At 45.3% G+C, this 18,733-nt stretch overlaps 1 protein-coding gene across 1 annotated transcript in view; it reads left to right on the top strand.

Annotated features, from left to right (window-relative positions):
* The window catches only part of SEL1L3 (SEL1L family member 3), a 104,839-nt gene that overhangs the window by 39,182 nt on the left and 46,924 nt on the right, over positions 1-18,733 (top strand). Inside the window, exons 8-9 of the mRNA XM_036240545.1 lie at positions 196-328; positions 1,856-1,993. Of these exons, the coding sequence (XP_036096438.1) occupies positions 196-328; positions 1,856-1,993 (271 nt within the window). The remainder of the gene's footprint in view (positions 1-195; positions 329-1,855; positions 1,994-18,733) is intronic.

The following is an 18,733-nucleotide window of genomic DNA, read 5'->3' as shown; positions in this document are numbered from 1 at the left end:
ACAAAAAGAAGCTAGAAGGAAGTGGCCAGAGCCAGCATGTCCTTGAATGACACCCTCCCTTTGCAAATCCAGATTGGACGATCTGAGTGGGCTGGTGATCGGTGGGAGAAGGAAATCAACCCGAACACAGCCTCACAGGTATTGATGGGTGTTTGATGACAATTGTTGTTCATTCGATCCTCTGCCTTCTTGTAGATTTTTAATCCCCTCCCTGAGAAGCAACTTGCTGAACAAATCAAGTTATATTATGAGAGGTGTGCGGAGATTCAAGAAATAGTGTCCGTGTACGCATCCACAGTACAGCAAGGGGGCAGGAGCCAAGACGCATGTAAGTATTGAGCTTCAGGAAAGCAGTCTTTAGCTCTGGGCGTTTGTGTCAACACATTTGGCTTCTTTCTAATGGGGTGAAAATGGAAAGTACATGACTTGGCCGATGGGGAGAAGTATGACCTCCGCAGATGGATGCGAGGGAAGGTGTACATTCCACACTCCACCTGAATTCCAACTAGACCAACAGCCAACACGAACCCCACCTGCCTCGTAGCTTTAACCATACATGACTTAGTTTAAGAATACAAGTGAGAGTGTTTTGAGTCTCGCATTTCATTATTCCCATTCATAATGGGATCTTAGGCCAGTCTAAGAAAATAAAAATGAATTGGAAAATAAATTAATCATTAGAAATGTTTCCCCATCGGTGCACTTTTGTCTTGGATCATTAATATCCGAATATTAGCTTTCAGAAATGTTGAACAATGACTTTGTTGTTTGGGGCTCGGTTTTATTTTTTAAATCCTTGAAATCGACTCGTTCTGGAAGACACTGGTAATTTGTAACAGAAGGAATGAATTTCAAGTAGACGGCTTTCCTGCCTGCTCATATTTGCACGGACATCCTTTCGCTCAGACAGGGTGTTTATCTGCTATAAAACTTGGTCTCATCTTGTACTCCAGTGTTCCAGCTTGGATCTGGCACTTATCAATTTCTCTGGGCTATAGATCTTCTTGCTTGATACGGTGGCAATGGAGTTAGTCACATATGTTCCTTCTGGAAGGGAAGTTCCTGTGGGGCCTTTGCCACCAGCAAAAGCAAATTGAGTATTTCAGTCCTGCCCACATATCTCACAATCTCCAGAGCTGCACTTGCCGTTCCAGGCTATGGAGGAATGGATGCGTCTCAAACACACCCCAGTCCGACAGGGTTCGCAGGAGATGGTCCCAGGGAGTGATTTGAGATGGAGATAGGTAAATGTGGAAAGACTGGACTTCCCCGTTCAATTTAAGAATAGGTTATACTGGTCCCCAGCTGCTGCTCTCTGTGCTGAATCATCCAGAAAATACGGTGCTGTCAGAGAGAGAAAGATATATAGGAAGAGTAATATCTTGAACGGGAAAGAAGCTGATATTGATAACTGCTGAGATTTTAGGAGAGATGGCCTGAGTTGGCAGGCCAGCCTTGCATGCTGATCCGTTTGGGGGCATTGGGAAGATTTCCCTAACGTCCACTGCCTTGCCTCCCTGGGGATCTTTGGGCTTGGCTCCTCTGCTCACGCTGCCAACAAAATGGCCTAGATATTGGCCTCCTGGGGACCAGTCCGAGGCCAGTTGCTCATTCTGTAGAATTATTCAACAGCCATCAGCAACTTTGGCACATTTCCCTTTGACTTGGCTTTGAATTTGTAACCTCAAGGCAACGGCATCGTACCAATTTCAGATCCCTAATGCAACCCAATCCATATCCAGTAACATTACATCTGACCTCTGATTTCCAGTTCCACTTAGGGAGAAGGGGTGCGGAGGGGTGAGACTTGCCCTGTCCTGAGGGGAGTGGTATCTTATGCTTCCCTTTCCTGCAGGTGGCCTGCGGAACTCCTACCTGGACCTGAGCCGCAGGTATGGGAGACCCTCGTGCCGAGCCTTCCCCTGGGAGAAGGAGCTGAGAGCCCGGCACCCCAGCTTGTTCCAGGCCTTGCTGGAGACGGGGCTGTTGACGGGTAATTGTGTCTGTGCCTTGCCTTTGGACCCCGGTTAGGAAGGAAGGCTCCCTGTTTCCCACTGTTTGGCTTCCCCTCTTTTGTGATTTATGCCTCCAAGTTATTTTTAACCCTACTCTTCTAGCTTAACTTTAAATTTAAATTCTCCCTTGTCCACAACCTTCAGTACATCTATCCATATGCCCAACACTAAATACAAAAACTTATACTTAGGAATCACTCGAGCAATTCTTATTTCAAGCCAAGGCCACAGGTGGACAGTCTGCAGCCAGAGCTGGTCCCCAAGTGCAGTAGGTTTGGCTCACACAGGGTTGTCAATTAAAAAAAAAAAAAAAATTAGCAGTATCAAAAACCTTGTGTAAAAATGCAGATTTTTAGCTTTTCTCAAAACGTTCAAAAATCTGGCAACCTGAAAAGGAGAATCATCTGTAACAAAAATTAATCAATAAAAAAAAAAAAAAACAATCTGGCGACCTGGCCTACATGGCGGCGACCCCGGAGGTGAGTGGTTGGCACAGGCTCGCTCGGGCCACTGTGGCCTCTTCTCCTGGGCCTTCGGCTGGCACCTGCCTACCCCTTTCACGGGTCTTACTGCCTGGCCATAGACACGTGAATTTGAGACCCTGATTTAAAGCACACTTTAAGCACCGTCTCAGTCTTCTGAAATGTGGGGCCAGCCTCTCCTGTCACGGTTTGGGTTTGCTTAGGAATTCAGTGCACCCCGTAAGGCCACCAGGTCTCTCGAAACCATGTCTGTTAGGAAGAGGAGAGAGGCTGGAGAGGTGCAGCCTGGGGCAGGAGACACCAGCGGGTGGTGACGATAACTGTCTTAGTGGTCAGAGGCAACCTGCGGTGTTCCGGGCACACAGCTAGACCCTTGAGTCCAGGCATTGCTGAAACGGACTGCTGCCTCACGTAAGCACTCCGTAGGAATGGCAGTATTCCATGGGAAAGCGCCCCCCTCCAGTGTCCTGAAATAACTCAAGCCATATGGATGTTTCATCTTTCATTCATTTGATACTTGCTGAGTAACTGCTCAGTTACTTGGCTAGACTTCAGAGATAGATAAGACCACATAAAGCCCCTGCCCTTCAGGGACAGACTTGAAAGCAAAGAAAAAAGCCCTGGCCAGTTTGGCTCAGCGGTTAGAGCGTCAGCCCGCAGTCCAGAGAGACCCGGGTTCGGTTCCCGCTAAGGGCACATCCCTCGGTTGCAGTTTGTCCCCGGCCCTGGTTGGGGTCATGTGGGTGGCAGCCAGTCGATGTGTCTCTCTCACATTGATGTTTCTCTCTCCCTCTTTTCCTCCTTTTCTCCCTCTCGCTCTATCTGAATATGAATGCAAAAATGTCCTCGGATGAGGATTAAAAAAAAAAAAAAGGTAATGCAATTGAATAAAGGCTGTGGGAGTAGAAGGAGGGAGTGGTCAGTTATACCAGAAGGGCTGGGATGTTCAGAGAAGGCTTCCTGGAGGAGGTGCCACTGGGACTAATTCTTGGCCGGTCAACAGGTATTTACCAGCTAAGTAAGGTGGGGGTGGGCATCGCAGGCAGAGTAGCTGCAGAGAGGTGGGAACAGCACAGCAGTTTAATGATGGGCAGGGGTTCGGGAGGCAGGGAAATACCTAGAGACCTAGAGAGGGCTGATTCCCACCAGAGCTCAGACACCACCCTGAAGAGTTTGGGCTTTGCCTTGTAGGTGACAAGGACCTGTTGAAGGGTTTCAGGCAGTGGGTAGAGGTGAGATCAGATTTGGCATTTTGAGGTCACACGGGCAGCAGTAGGAGGTTGGGGGAAGCCCGGCCGTGGAGCTGGTCCAGGGGGAGGAGACGCGGGCCTGCACGGGACAGAGTGATGGAGTTAATGAAGGTGTAAGGAGGTTGGCTCTGAAGGACCCCTTTGCAGGCAGGCAAGGGAGGCCTGTGGAGTCGTGCGGCAGCATGGCCTCCGTGATCTTGGGCAAGTTACTTCATTTCTCTGAGCCTCAGTTTCCTTATCTGCATAATGGGGGTGAGAATGGTACCTCTTCCCCTAGTGTTTCCTTAAATGAATTGATATAAGTACAAAATACTCAGAACAATATAACACATAGTAAGCTCTTTGTAAGCAGTGTTTCTCAACCCCGGCACTGTGGACATTTTGGACTGGGTTCTTTGTTTTGCGGGTTCTGTCCTGTGCTTTGTGGGCGATTTAGCTGAGTGTGGCCTCTACCCACTAGATATCAGGAGCACTCCCACGATTCCCTTCTCAAGTTGTGACAACCAGAAATGTCCCCAGACATTGCCAAATGTCCCCAAGGAGCAAGGCGATTATTACAGGGCAGAGACAATTCCCAGGTGTCGTTGGTCATCTGGGAGGTGGTGGAGCGGCCCCAAAAGACAGGGGCACAAGAGAGGGGGAGGTCTGTGCTGGTCAGTGTGGGCAAAAGGGACCAGGACCACGTCCACATTATGAGATTTCTGATCACATTTAAATGTAGTTTTGCCGATTGTGAACATGAGTGAATCATTTTCACAATTCTTTTTTAAGTAAATACTCTCAATAGAATGTTTACATGTTATTTTTACAGCTCAGAGGTTTCATTTATAAGAATTTTGAATTACTTCTTCTCCTTGGAGTTCTGGAAGTGGAATTTAATTAAAAACCCAAATCACGTGTTCCCCAAACCCTAAGACTTCCTGGGCTGTGGTGCTATGACACTGTCACATTGTGGCCCTGAGATCTCTGTGGACCTCAAGCCCCCTCCTGCCTTCAACCCCTATTCTGGGTTACATTGACCTGTCGTAAAAACTGGGGAGGCTTTGCAGAGGTCGGGCAAGAGTCCTCATTAAAATTCATCTCTACCTGGCACACTGCCCTTGCTTGGGGCTGTGACGGGGTCCTCCCGCCAACCCCGGAGAGATTGGTGTTAGACACTGTGCCCACTTTCTAACAAGGCTGAGAGAATTGCAGAAAATGTGATTTTGTACGTTGAGGGTGAAAACATAAGTGTACATTTTTTAGCATATCTTTCCTCTGGTCTATAAAAAGAACAGTAGTAAGACTGGTGTGACTATGACCCTGTTCCTGGTTTCCCACGTACCCTTCCTTCCAAGTTCATCTTGCTGTCAGTGTCCAGCTGGCTTTGGACAATCTCGTTAACGGGCTGTTTGCATTGTTTTCTGCCGCTGCCCTGAGCTGTCCAGTCTGTTGACTGGTGGACTCGAATAAAGTCCATCCTCATCATGTTACAGTTTTCATTTCTGAGATAAGCTGCAAGAATGGACTCAGCATCAGATGTCTGATGCTTGGAATTCTTGCTGTAGGAACTGAATAGGTGCACCCGCGAAGATAAGAAATTTAATTGTGTCAGGAATGTCTTTTTTTTATTCTTTTGGAAGGAATTTAATTGTGTCAGGAATTTCTTTTTTTTTTTCCTTTTGGTAAATCCTCACCCAAGGATATTTTTTCCATTGATTTTTTTTTTTTTTTTTTTTTTGAGAGAGAGCATATGGGATGGGGGAGAGAGAGAAACATCTATGTGAGAGAGACACATAGATTGGTTGTCTTTTACACGTGCCCTCACTGGGGCTGGGGCTCAAACCTGCAACCCAGGTACGTGCCCTTGACCAGGAATCAAACCTGTGACCCTTTGGTGCTCGGTTGATGCTCTAACCATGGAGCTACACATGCCAGAACAAGGACTTTCTTGTCACTCATGTCACAACTTTTTGTTCATTCATTTACTCACTCACTCATTCACTAAACTAGTGTTGACTTAGTGCTGTCTGTGAGCCAGGACAAAATGACCATGGGGCTGTGTTTCTTTCTATTTAGGTAAATATAAAGAAAATATTAACTCCCCTAATTTCTGCAGAGGGAATTAGTTTGTGAAACTTTCTTTTTTTGGCATTTAAAAAAAAATAAGACAGCGTGAGACACTGGGCTGTGATTTCCAGTTCTTGGCAACAGCGTCATCTCTTCTTGGCGGCCTCTCCCCGGCGAGACGGCCGACTCCTCTTCCAGGCTGCCACGCGTGCACGGTTCAGACCAGAGTGTTTTTCCCCACACTGTGTGATTTTGGGAGGATCATCGGCTCTCACTAAGCCAACTCCAAAGGAGCCATGAGAACATATCAGGGGATAGGGAATTGGAAGCCTGGGCTTCAACAACAGGCAGAAAGAGTATACAGGAGTGTCCTCTGCATTCCGGCTAAATGTGGTGAGGAGTGGTCGCCGCCTGCCAGTGTTCCCAAAGATGGAGCTGTAGCCCTGGACAGTGTGGCTCCATGGTTAGAGCGTTGGCCTGCAGACCAAAGGATTGCAGGGTCATTCTTAGTCAAGGGCACATACCTGGGTTGCAGGTTAGATCCCTGGCCCTGGTTGGGGCACATGTGGGAGGCAACCAATTAATGTTTCTCTCACATCGATGTTTTTTTCGCTCTCTCCCCGCCTCCTCCCTTCCACTCTCTCTAAAAAAAAAAAAGAATTCAATGGAAAAGACATCTTTGGGTGAGGATTAAAAAAGAAGATGGAGCTGTATTTCTTCCCACAAAAGAGGATCATCAAGTATTTATATCCTCACTCTTTTTTTATTTATTTATTTATTTTTAGAGAGAGAGGAAGGGAGAAGGGAGAGAGATAGAAACATCAATGAGAGAGAACATCGATTGGCTGCCTCCTGCATGCCCCTCACTGGGGATCGGGCCCACAGCCTGGGCATGTGTCCTGACTGGGAATCGAACCAGCGACCTCTTGGTGCATGGGTCAACACTCAACCACTGAGCCACCCTGGCCAGGCAATATACCCTCACTCTTTAAGGAGTGGAGTTAAAAGAATATATTTTTTTGTGTAGTAAAACACAAATAACATAACGCTCCCCATTGTAGCCATTTCTAAGTGTATCTTCAGAAGTGTTGAGGACAGTTACATTGTTGCTCAGCAGATCTCCTGCACTTTCTCATCTTGTAACACTGAGCCTCTGTACCCACTAAACAACTCATTCCTCACTATTCTACTTTCTGTCTCTGTGAACTTGGCTATTCTCATATTGATGGACTCATAGAGTATTTGGCTTATTGCATGGAGCATAAAGCCCTGAAGGTCTCTCAGTGTTGTAGCATGTGTCAGAATCTTCTCCCTTTTTTAAGACTGAATAATATACCATTGTACTTAGACCACATTTTGTTTGTCCATTCATCTGCTGATGGGCATTTGGGTTGCTTCCACCTCTTTGCTATTGTGAATAGTGCCGCTATGAGCATGTGTGTGCAAATATTTCTTTAACACTTGGCTTTCAGTTCCTGTGAATATATACTCAGAGGTGGGATTGCTGGGTCGTGTGATAATTTTATGTTTAATTTTTTGAGGAACCACCCAACTGTCTTTTCTTAGTGGCTGAATCATTTTAGATTCCCAGCAACAGTGTACAAGGGTTACAGTTTCTCCACATCCTTGCTAACACTTGTTATTTTCTGTTTTATTTTGTTGTTGTTTTATACTAGCCATCCTCATGGGTATGAGGTGTTAACTTATGTTTATAATTTATATACTGGGGAAAGTCTGGTTTAATAGCAGTTGAAAATAATGTTGTCATAAAGTGATACAATGTCTGTGAAAGAGCTTCATGGGTGGAAAGGTACCATATGGACAAGAGGGATGGATGGGATTGCTTGAACAGAGCTCATCTCCCTCTGCCTGAGTTACAGCCATTTGGTCCTATATGTGTCTCCATCACTCACTCAGTTGCAAGGTCATTGAGGACAGTTCAAGCAATTTAAGTATCGCACTTACACTTCGGATTCTCCACAATGCCTGCATGGAGCTGGGCATATGTTAGCTGCTTAGTTATCCATTCTTCCTCCACGTGACTCTACACAGCACGTTTCTGCACCAATCCCCACAAAGAACATACCCATGCTTTTCTGCTCACCTGCCCTGCTAACAGCCTTAAATCCCTACTCAGATCCTGCCTCCTCATGTCATCTTTCCTGCCCCCCAGGCAGACGGCTCCATGTCCCAGGCTGTCCCTGCCATGTTGTGGGTCTCCCCTGTACAGTGCCTGTCTGACTCTTGATTTGCCCGCCTGTTTCCACAGTGGAGCTTAGATGACAGGAATAGAAGCTGGGGTTTCTTTGAAGACCCTCAGTAAGTATTTGTTGTGTAACTGAATGCACCCTAAATGAATAAGTCGATCCCATTGTAAAGACTAAAAGTCTTTGTTGGGTCAGTGAGTCCCTAAAGGCACGAGGAGTTGACTTCTGGGAGACACAAGTTCAAGGTCTGCACTAGCCAAGCCGTGACACCGCTCCAGACCGAGAGTTCTGTGGGCTTGTTTGCCCTCTCTCTCTAGTTTTCCTGTTTCTCGCACACTCCTTAGCTTGTTTGGAGCCCCAAGAGCTGCTGTCCTGGCTCTAAAAACACCTCTACAAATGTAGTTCTGTTTCCCAGGTCTGCCAGGACACTGTTCGCCAATCTCCCCCGCAGCAAACAGACCAGAATCCTTCTTAGTCTCTGCACACCCATTAAAACGATCTCTTGAAATGCAGCCCTCATAGTTCTTGCTTTCATTGTAGCTGCAGTCTAGCTGCTGAGGTATGTAGGTGCCCAGATGTAAGACAGCTCCTAGGTACATAGCACCCACGGGTTGAGTACCTCCGAGCACTATGCTGGGGCCTGGGGCAACCATGATGAAAAGCGTGGACCAGCCCACACACGAGTCTCTGCCAAGTGCCAGGGAATGCGAAGGAGGGAGGCTTCTTACTTGCTGACAGCTGGTGCACTAACCTGGTATGAAATGCCCCTGTCCCCTCTGGTGGTTCCTACTCTGAAGTACCGGAGGACTAGCCCCTCGCCTCCCAGAGTTGGCATGCCTTTGAATTGAAGGTGGCAGCGCCCCTCGGGGCACCCAGCTGTGTGCACGCATTTGGATGTGGCAGAATACACTTCCTTCCTCCCAGCATCCCGGGCCGCTGCCCTGCATCCCGATCTTGCTTGGCACGGGAATTCTCCTGTGCTGCTCTGTCCTGAAGTTCACCACTGTCCCGGTGCTGGGTGGCCAGACCCCGTGCTCCGGTCTTCAGGGGGACCATTCTGATTGGTCAACCTCGATGTTGTTTCCTGCGGAAGCTCCAGTTCTGCAAAAAATGGTCCTGTCAGAGCATAGAAATCGCCCTGTTAGCATTTGGACTTCTCTGATGCTAGGATGGCAGCAGTTCAGTATGCACATTTTTTGACTATTTAAGAGTTGTGCGGGCTTTCTTTTGCTCTCCTGTCACCTTTCCTGGTCAGAAGGGAATGTTTTGAACTCAAAAACCCTTTGAATGGGGCCCTGGCACCCAGGGAGAAGGGATTGTTGTGGCGGGAGAGAACTGAGAGACCACCAGAGCCAAATTAAAGCCAAATAGAGAGCAAAGCCGGCGGCGACTGATCCCGAGTTCTCGGAGACCAGCCCTGGGGCCTCCAAATGTTGTGGCGACAGAGTCAAAGACAGACCACTAGAGAATTGAAGTCCAAATCAGAGCCGTTTATTAGCCGGCGTCTGATTCCGAACACCCCTGTGACAGTGTTCGGAATCAGCCCTGATAAGCTTTATTACAAGCCTTTTATATCTTACAGCAAATAGGATCTTCTTGATATAATGCCCAGGGCCACAGCACTGCTGTATAGAATTAGTTTGCGCCCTGGCTGGTTTGGCTCAGCGGCTGGAGTGTTGGCCTGTGGACCAGAGAGTCCTGGGTTCGGTTCCCGCTAGGGGCACCTACCAAAAAAAAAAAAAAGAGAGAGAATTAATTTGCCTCGTGGATAACAGGAACACCCAGGAGCACCCAGGAACACCCAGGTATTTCAGGTATTTCAAGGTACACTGGGTCACACTTAGCCCTGAGCTGCACAAACACAATGCAAGCCTAATTCCTTGAGATTGTGGGGGGGGGGGGTCGAGTCTCTGACTCAAGACCTCCAGGCTCCATGGACCCTGTCAAACACGTAGCCGGCTCCCAACAATTTCTTGGCTCAGGGAGTATTTCAATTTACTGAGGTTATTTTGACTAAACAGGTTCAGCTAGAGGGCATACGGTGACTTTCCCAATCATCAGTTATGGAGCAGCACAATAATTTACCAATCATCAATTATGGGGTTCTCAACATGCCAGCACAGGATGGTGGGGGCTGGACTGCTAGAGGGGTGGAGTGACCGTGGCAGTGGGGGCTGGAGGCCAGAGGGCTGGTCGTGGAAGGAGGAAGGACAGACGCGGGGCAGGTGGGATGTGAAGACAGGGAGGGACAGGTGAGTGAGAAGGTGAGCTGGCCAGCCCCTCCGGACATCTGCCCCAAGGCAGAACTGCTTGCTCCCTTCCCCCTCTATCCTGCACTGGGCACCCCCACGTCCACAGGAGTCGGTGACTGTGGCTCCAGGAAGTCCGAGGTCTGCCAGCAAACGGTTCTCTAGAGAAGACGAGGCCTGAGGCTGGGCGCCCCCAGAGCTGACACCATGTGTGTTCTCCTTCAGGGCCGGGGCCTGACTCCCGCCCCAGGCATCGCGGTGCTGAGTGCAGGACGCGGTGCTTCTGCGACCGGCCGGAGGGCTGCTGGCTGCCCTGGCTTCGCTGAGTTTGTTAACTCTTCTCATTGCGACGATTGCAGTGTTTATTCGGAGACTCTGAAATGCGGAGCACGGAAATTATGTTACTTAATAATTCCAGGAGACCGTATCCTTTAAGTGCTGTTTTCATTGTTGTTCACTGCAGAACCATCATCTTAATTTTTTTAATTTAAGAAAGCATACATTATATATATATTTTTTAATTCACAGAAGCACAAAGAAAGGGCCATCCTTGTGCTGCCCATGTAATCCCTGATGACAGTACCAAAAGCTGGGGAGCAAGGGACAGAGGGCGGGAGGGAGGGAGAGAAATTCCATGTGTAAAACCAGAAAGTGTGCACAGTTCCGTGGAGCACAAATAGTTTACTTTTGAGGTGGAAATGCGGTACCTCCTTAGGTCTCCGAAACCCAGTGGGGCTCACCCGATCAGCATGCAGATGCGGAACGCCCTGTGTTTTTTAAGCTAGTAAACTTGGTGGAGATCTTTTTCTGGTTAAATGGCATTTTCTCCTTGCACTTTTTTTTTTTCACTTTCAAACTTCTACTTTGGATTCATTACACCTTTTGGAAGCTTGGAACTAAAAATGACTTTTCTATTGATGTCCCCCTTCCTCTCACAAGAAATGAGCCTGTCTTTCTCCTTCTGAATTCTCGATCAGATGCCGACTCCAGCTCCGTCAGCCCGTGGCCACCTTCTCATTTTCTGCTTTTTGCCGCTTTTAGCGATGAGCGCACGCATGCGACCTCCTGATATTGCTATTTGGGAAAAGAGGAAGCTAACCAGTGCCCTGGCACCTGGAAGACAGTGAGGACTAATTAACTGGCGATGCCTGTTGTTTCCTTAGCTTCTGGTGCAGGAAGAAGAAAAGGAAAGATGTCTCTTTTCTCTGTTTTGTTTGTTTTTCATTACATCATTAATCTCCATAAACAAGGCATGTTTTTTTTTAGTTACAGATCGACTAGGAAAAAAATGCATATGCTAAACCAGATGGGTGAAATTAACAGTTTCATTAAACTGGTTTGAAAATTGCCAGTTCCACAGTGATCAGCAGTGACATCGTGGCTTTGATTTGGGGCTACAGTTAGAATTCAAACTTGAAAGAACGTGCAAAAGGGAGCAGTGTTACTTTCGACGTGGTGTTGTTGTTGTTATTATTATTATATTCACTAGTGCAGAAAATTGTTTAGATTCTCATGCAGAGAAAATACTGATTGGTAATATTTGGAGGGAAGCTTATTTTAATATGTGGAAGAGCTAATGAAGCCTTTTCAACCTGCCTGCGTTTCAGTCTACATCGTGCTTTTGTGCTAAGGCTTAGAGCTTTGTGAATGATTTCCCTGTTGCTCCTCATTCTCCAGCAATCCCAGCTACCTGGACGCTCCCACAGATACTTTGTGGGGTTCTGTGCCAGGGGCCAGCAGGGCAGGTGTTTCATTTGGAGTTTCATTTGGTTTGGAGCCTCTTTGAGCCTGCAAAGCTGGTGTCCATGGGTAGTCAGCCAGAGCTCATCGTCTTAGGGGTTCGGCAGAGCAGGTGAGGCAGGGATGAGTCGTGAACAAATGCTGATGTCGCCCTGCTCGGAATGTGGGCAGAGGGGCATCTGAGATAGTACACATTTAAAAGTAAATACGGCCCAGCCGGAGTGGCTCAGTCGGTTGAGCTTCATCCTGTGCACTGAAAGGCTGCCAGTTTGATTCCCGGTCAGGGCACACGCCTGGGTTTGATCCCCAGTCAGGGAGCGTACGGAAGGCAACCGGTCGATGTTTCTCTCTCACATCGATGTTTTTCTCTCTCTCTCCCTTCCTCCCTCTAAGCATGTCCTAGGATGAGGATTAAAAATAGAGTTGGCCCTGGCCGGTTTGGCTCAGCGGTTAGAGCGTCCGCCTGTGGTCCGGAGAGACCCGGGTTCGGTTCCCGCTAAGGGCATGTACCTTGGTTGCAGTTTGTCCCCGGCCCTGGTTAGTCGTGCGGGTGGCAGCCACTCGATGTGTCCCTTTCACATCGATGTTTCCCTCTCTCTCTCTTCCTCTCTCTCCCTCCCACTCTATCTGTACAAAAAATGGAAAAACGCCCTCGGGTGAGGATAAAAAAAAAAAAAAATAGAGTTGAAAAGTAAACATATGAATGAGCAGAAGTGGGATTTATTTTGCAGCTCCTTAGAATGCTGCAGGCGGACTGCGTCCAGCGAAGGCTCGAACCCTGTCTAGCCGCTGAGTAGGATGGAGTTCTCCTCTCAACTAGGCAAAGGGAAAATTCCAAATGAGCTCTTCAGACTCCTGGTGGAAAGAGGTGTTGTTACCCAGATATATCCCTGCGGAGGAGCAGAGGGAAATGTTCGGGGAGGGTCACTGCCATGTTGTTGGTTAAACAGAACCACTAGGAACACCCAGGAGTCTGGGGACAGAGCGCCCATTAGAGCAGCAGCACCTCCACGGCTGCAGTACCAGGGACGTTTCGAGAGAAGGAGCTTCTGACAGCCAAAGACAGACACTCACGAGATGTGGTTAGTTTTGTAAAGTTGAGGGTCATATATGCAGAGAGAGGTGTATATGAATTATTGTCTGTGCAAAGGAAAAGTTTGGAAGCAGGCATACCAAGCTTTTAACAGGGTTTCTCTTCGCTATTTAAAGAAGGATGGGGGGAATAATTGTTTAGATTATGAGAATCAGTTTGCTAACCCTGACATGAAAACATCCTGAATTACTTGACTGCTTTTTAAAAAATTCTTCTTTTATAGTGATTCTTCTTATTAAAGTATCCAAAAGCAGGAGCATTTTTTCAGAATCTTCATTAGAATCATATATGCTGCCTGATTAAAGACCATTTTAAATTAGTGAAGAAAACTTTAATGGAGTTTATTGTACTTTTGAAGCAAAATCCATGTAACAGTGACTACTTGTAAAGATAAAAAGGGCACTATTTTTAAATCTTCTGAGAATAACTTGGTTTTATTTTAGAGAAGGGGGAGAAGGTTAGGAGCAGAGGGAACTTCTGTTTTTATTTTATGAAAATCTGCATTGTTTGATTTTTTTTTTTTTTTTAACAAAAAAGCTGCTATTTTTTTTTTCACTTTTTCTTTATCCTCACCTAAGGATGCTCCTTTGTGTTTATCTTCAGATAGAGCAGGAAGGGAGAGAGAGAGAAACATTGACGTGACAGAGACACACCAAGTGGCCGCCACCCACACGACCCCAACCGGAGCCGGGGACAAACTGCAACTGAGGCATGTTCCCTCAGCGGGAACCGAACCCGGGACCCCCTGGTCCGTGGGCCGATGCTCCAACCGCTGAGCTAAACCGGCCAGGGCAAAAGCTGCTATGTTTTTAGGGATTAAAAAAATACAGAAAGAGCCCTGGCCGGTTTGGCTTAGCGGTTAGAGCATTGGTCTTTGGACCAAAGGGTCATGGGTTTGATTTCCAGGCAAGGGCACATACCTGGGTTGTAGGTTTGATCCCTGGCCCTGATCAGGATTGAGCGGGAGACAGCCAATATATGTGTCTCTCTCACATCAATGGCTCTCTCCCTCTCTCCCTTTTACTCTAAAAAGCAATGGAAAAATATTCTTCTTCTTTTTTTTAAATTAATTTATTTTTTTATTAATTAATTTTTGTTACAGACGTTTCTCCTTTTCCCCCCACTCATTCCCCCCTCCCCCTCCCTCCCTGCCCTGTCCCCAGTTTGTTGTCCATGTCCACTGTTCATGCATACATGCATATAAGTTCTGTGGTTTATCTCTCCCCCACCACCCCCTCTCCTGGGGATTGTCAGTCTGTACCCCACTTCCACGTCTCTGGGACTACCCCATTCCTCAGACTGTTATGTTCATTATATTCCACAAATAAGTGAGATCATATGATACTTGTCTTTCTCTGTTTGGCTTGTTTCTCTTAGGATGATACTTCCCAGGTCCCTCCATGTAGTCTCAAAGGATAAGAGATCTTTCTTTCTTTCAGCTGCATAGTACTCCATTGTGTATATGCACCACAGCTTTTTTATCCATTTGTCTACTGATGGACACTTGGGCTGTTTCCAGATCTTAGCTATTGTAAATAGTGCTGCTACGAACACGGGGGTGCATATATTCTTTCTGATTGGTGTTTCAGGCTTCTTAGGGTATATTCCTAGAAGTGGGATCACTGGGTCAAATGGAAGTTCAATTTTTAATTTTTTGAGGTAACACCATAGTGTTTTCCACCGCGGCTGCACCAGTCTGCATTCCCACCAGCAGTATACTAGAGTCCCCTTTTCTCCACACCCTCACCAACACTTGTTGTTTGATGATTTGTTGATGGCGGCCATTCTGACAGGTGTGAGGTGATACCTCATTGTTGTTTTAATTTGCATCTCTCTGATGATTAGTGATGTTGAGCATTCCTTCATTTATCTCTAAGCCATTTGTATGTCCTGTTTGGAGAGGTGTCTATTTAGTTCCTCTGCCCATTTTTTAATTGGGTTCTTTGTCTTCCTTTTGTGGAGTTGTATGAGCACTCTATATATATTGGAAATTAACCCCTTATCTGATATATCATTGGCAATGATGCTCTCCCATAGAGTGGGTAGCCTTTCGTTTTGGTGATTGTATCTTTCGCTGTGCAGAAGCTTTTGAGTTTGATGTAGTCCCATGTGTTCATTTTCTCTTTTGTTTCTATTGCCTTAGGTGATGTATCAGTGAAAATTCTGCTGCGTATGATGTCTGAAATTTTTTTGCCTACAGTCTCTTCTATGGATTTTTATGGATTCATAAGTCACATTTAAGTCTTTTATCCATTTTGAGTTTATTCTTGTGTAGGGTGTAAGTTGATGGTCTAGTTTCATTTTTCTGCATGTAGCTGTCCTATTTTCCCAGCACCATTTATTAAGGAGGCTGTCCTTACTCCACTGTATGCTCTTGCCACCTTTGTCAAATATTAATTGAGCATAATGTCTTGGGTCCATTTCTGGGTTCTCTGTTCTGTTCCACTGGTCTATATGCCTGTTCTTGTGCCAGTGCCAGGCTGTTTTGATTACTGTGGCTTTGTAGTATAACCTGAAATCTGGTAATGGGATCCCTCCAACTTTGTTTTTCCTTTTCAAGATTGCTGTGGCTATTCGAGGTCTTTTTTGGTTCCATATGAACTTTTGAAGTATTTGTTCTAATTCTGTGAAGTATGCCGTTGGTATTTTGATGGGGATTGCATTAAATCTATAGATTGCTTTGGGTAATATGGACATTTTAATGATGTTAATTCTCCCAATCCATGAACAGGGTATGTGCTTCCACTTTTTTGTATCTTCCTCTATTTCTTTTTTCAATGACCTGTAGTTTTCTGCGAATAGATCCTTTATTTCTTTGGTTAAGTGTATTCCTAGGTATCTTAATTTTTTTGCTGCAATGGTAAATGGGATTGTTTTCTTAGTTTCTCTTTCTGTGAGTTCATCATTGGTGTATAAGAATGCCATCGATTTCTTGACGTTAATTTTGTATCCTGCTACTTTGCCAAATTCATTTATTAAGTCTAGTAAATTTTTGATGGAGTCTTTGGGGTTTTCTATGTATAGTATCATGTCATCTGCAAATAATGACAGTTGCACTTCCTCCTTTCCAATTTGGATCCCTTTTATTTTTTTTTCCTGTCTGATTGCTGTGGCTAAGACTTCCAGTACTATGTTAAATAAGAGTGGCGAAAGTAGGCATCCTTGCTTTGTTCCTGTTCTTAAGGGAAATGCTTTTAGTTTTTGCCCATTGAGTATGATGTTGGCTGTAGGTCTTTCACATATGGCCCTTATTATGTCTAGATATGATCCCTCTATTCCCACACTGCTGAGCATTTTTATCAGAAATGGATGCTGGATTTTGTCGAAGACTTTTTCGGCATCTATTGATATGATCATGTGGTTTTTATTCTTTATTTTATTTATGTGGTGTATCACGTTTATTGATTTGCGAATATTGTACCAGCCTTGCATCCCTGGGATGAATCCCACTTGGTCATGGTGGGTAATTTTTTTGGTGTATTGCTGGATCCAATTTGCTAGTATTTTGTTCAGGATTTTAGCGTCTATGTTCACCAGGGATATTGGCCTGTAGTTTTCTTTCTTTGTAGTGTCTTTTTCTGGTTTTGGAATTAGAATTATGCTGACTTCATAAAATGAGTTTGGAAGTCTTCCTGCTTCTTGAATTTTTTGAAATAGTTTGAGGAGAATGGGTGTTTGTTCTTCTTTGAATGTTCATTAAAACTCCCTCGTGAAGCCATCCAGGCCTGGGCTTGTGTTTGCTGGGAGAGTCTTGATTACATCTTCAATTTCTTCTGTTGATATTGGTCTGTTCACGTTTTCTATCTCTTCCTGGTCCAGTTTTGGGAGACTATGTGTTTCTAGAAATTTGTCCATTTCGCTTAGATTGTCGAACTTGTTGCCATATAATTGTTCATAGTAGTTGTTAACGATCTTTTGTATTTCTGTGGTGTCAGTTGTTACTTCTCCTCTTTCATTTCTGATTTTGTGTATTTGGGTTCTCTCTTTTTGTTTCTTGGTGAGTCTATCTAAGGGTCCATCAATCTTGTTTATCTTTTCAAAAAACCAGCTCTTTGTTTCATTGATCCTTTGAATTGTTTTTTTGGTCTCTATGTCATTTATTTCTGCTCTGATCTTTACTATTTCCTTCCTTCTACTTGCTCTGGGATTTTCTTTTTGTTTGCTCTCTAGTTCTTTAAGTTGTGAGGTTAGATAGTGTATTAGAGATTTTTCTTGTTTTTTGAGGTAGGCCTGTAGTGCTATGAACTTCCTTCTCAGAACTGCTTTTGCTGCATCCCATAGATTTTGTGTTGTTGTGTCTTCATTTTCATTGGTTTCCATGAAGTTTTTGATTTCTTCCTTGATCTCCTCGGTGACCCATTCATTGTTTAATAACATGCTATTTAGCTTCCATGTGTTCAGATGTCTTTATATGTTCTTCTTGCAATTGATTTCTAGTTTCATGCCATTGTGATCTGAGAAGATGCTTGATATGATTTCAGTCTTCTTGAACTTGTAGAGATTTAGTTTGTGCCCTATCATGTGGTCTATCTTTGAGAATGTCTCATGTGCACTTGAGAAGAATGTGAATTTTGTAGTTTTGTGGTGTAATTCTCTGTAGATATCTATTAAATCCATTTGGTCTAGTGCTTCATTTAGAGTCTCTGTTTCCTTGCTAATTTTTTGTCTAGAGGATCTATCCAGTGATGTCAGCGGGGTGTTGAAGTTCCCTGCTCTGATTGTATTGCTATCGATTTCTCCTTTGAAGTCCTCCAGAAGATTTTTAATATATTTTGGTGCTCCTAAATTGGGTGCATATATGTTTATCAAGGTTATATCTTTCTGTTGGATAGATCCTTTAAATATTATGTAGTGGTCTTCTTTGTCTCTAGTTATGGCCTTCATTTTGAAGTCTATTTGATCAGATATGAGTATTGCTACCCCAGCTTTTTTTTCCTTTCCTTTTGCTTGGAAGATTTTTTGGAAAAAATATTCTTAGGTGAGGATTAAAAAAAAAAAATACAGGAAGAGGATCAGATTCCATTTGTTCAGTAAGGTGGTTTTTTTTTTTTTTTTTTTTTTTTTTTTTTTATCAGTGCCTACTATTTGGGATGGAGAGAGTTAAGGCAGACCAGCTGCAATCTCAGACAACCCCGGAGGGCTGGAGCTTGGAGTTCCGGGAGCCAAGACATATGACTTCCTAGAGCTGGGGTTAGGTGGTGGGTAGGCTCCTTTCCCACAGCTTAGCCACCTGCCAGCCTATGTGTCCGGAGAGACTGGCACCAGCTCATGACTTAGGTTTCACAGTTTCATCTGTGGACTTCTGCAAGGGGATTGCCCTTAAAAGAAATCCAATCTCAGTCTGGCTGGTGTGGCTCAGTGCACTGAGTGTCGTCCCATGGGCTGAGAGGTCCCAGTTAGACTTCTGGTCAGGGCACATCCCCAGGTTTTGGGCTTGATCCCCAGTAGGGGGCGTGCAGGAGGCAGCCGATCCATGTTTCTATCTTTCTCTCCCTTCCACTCTCTCTAAAACAATCAGTAAAAACATATTTTTAAAAAAGAAAAGACATCCGATCTCAGATCTTCCCATTCCGGTTTTCCCACTTTAGAAACTCCGCTCTCTTCATTCCTTTATGGAGTGCTCATAGAATAACTTTCTTCTTGCACCT

The sequence above is a fragment of the Molossus molossus genome, unplaced genomic scaffold (assembly GCF_014108415.1).
Source record: "Molossus molossus isolate mMolMol1 unplaced genomic scaffold, mMolMol1.p scaffold_m16_p_1, whole genome shotgun sequence".
Taxonomy (NCBI): domain Eukaryota; kingdom Metazoa; phylum Chordata; class Mammalia; order Chiroptera; family Molossidae; genus Molossus; species Molossus molossus.
Note: the sequence above shows the minus strand (reverse complement) of the source record. Positions and strands in the feature narration are given on the sequence as shown.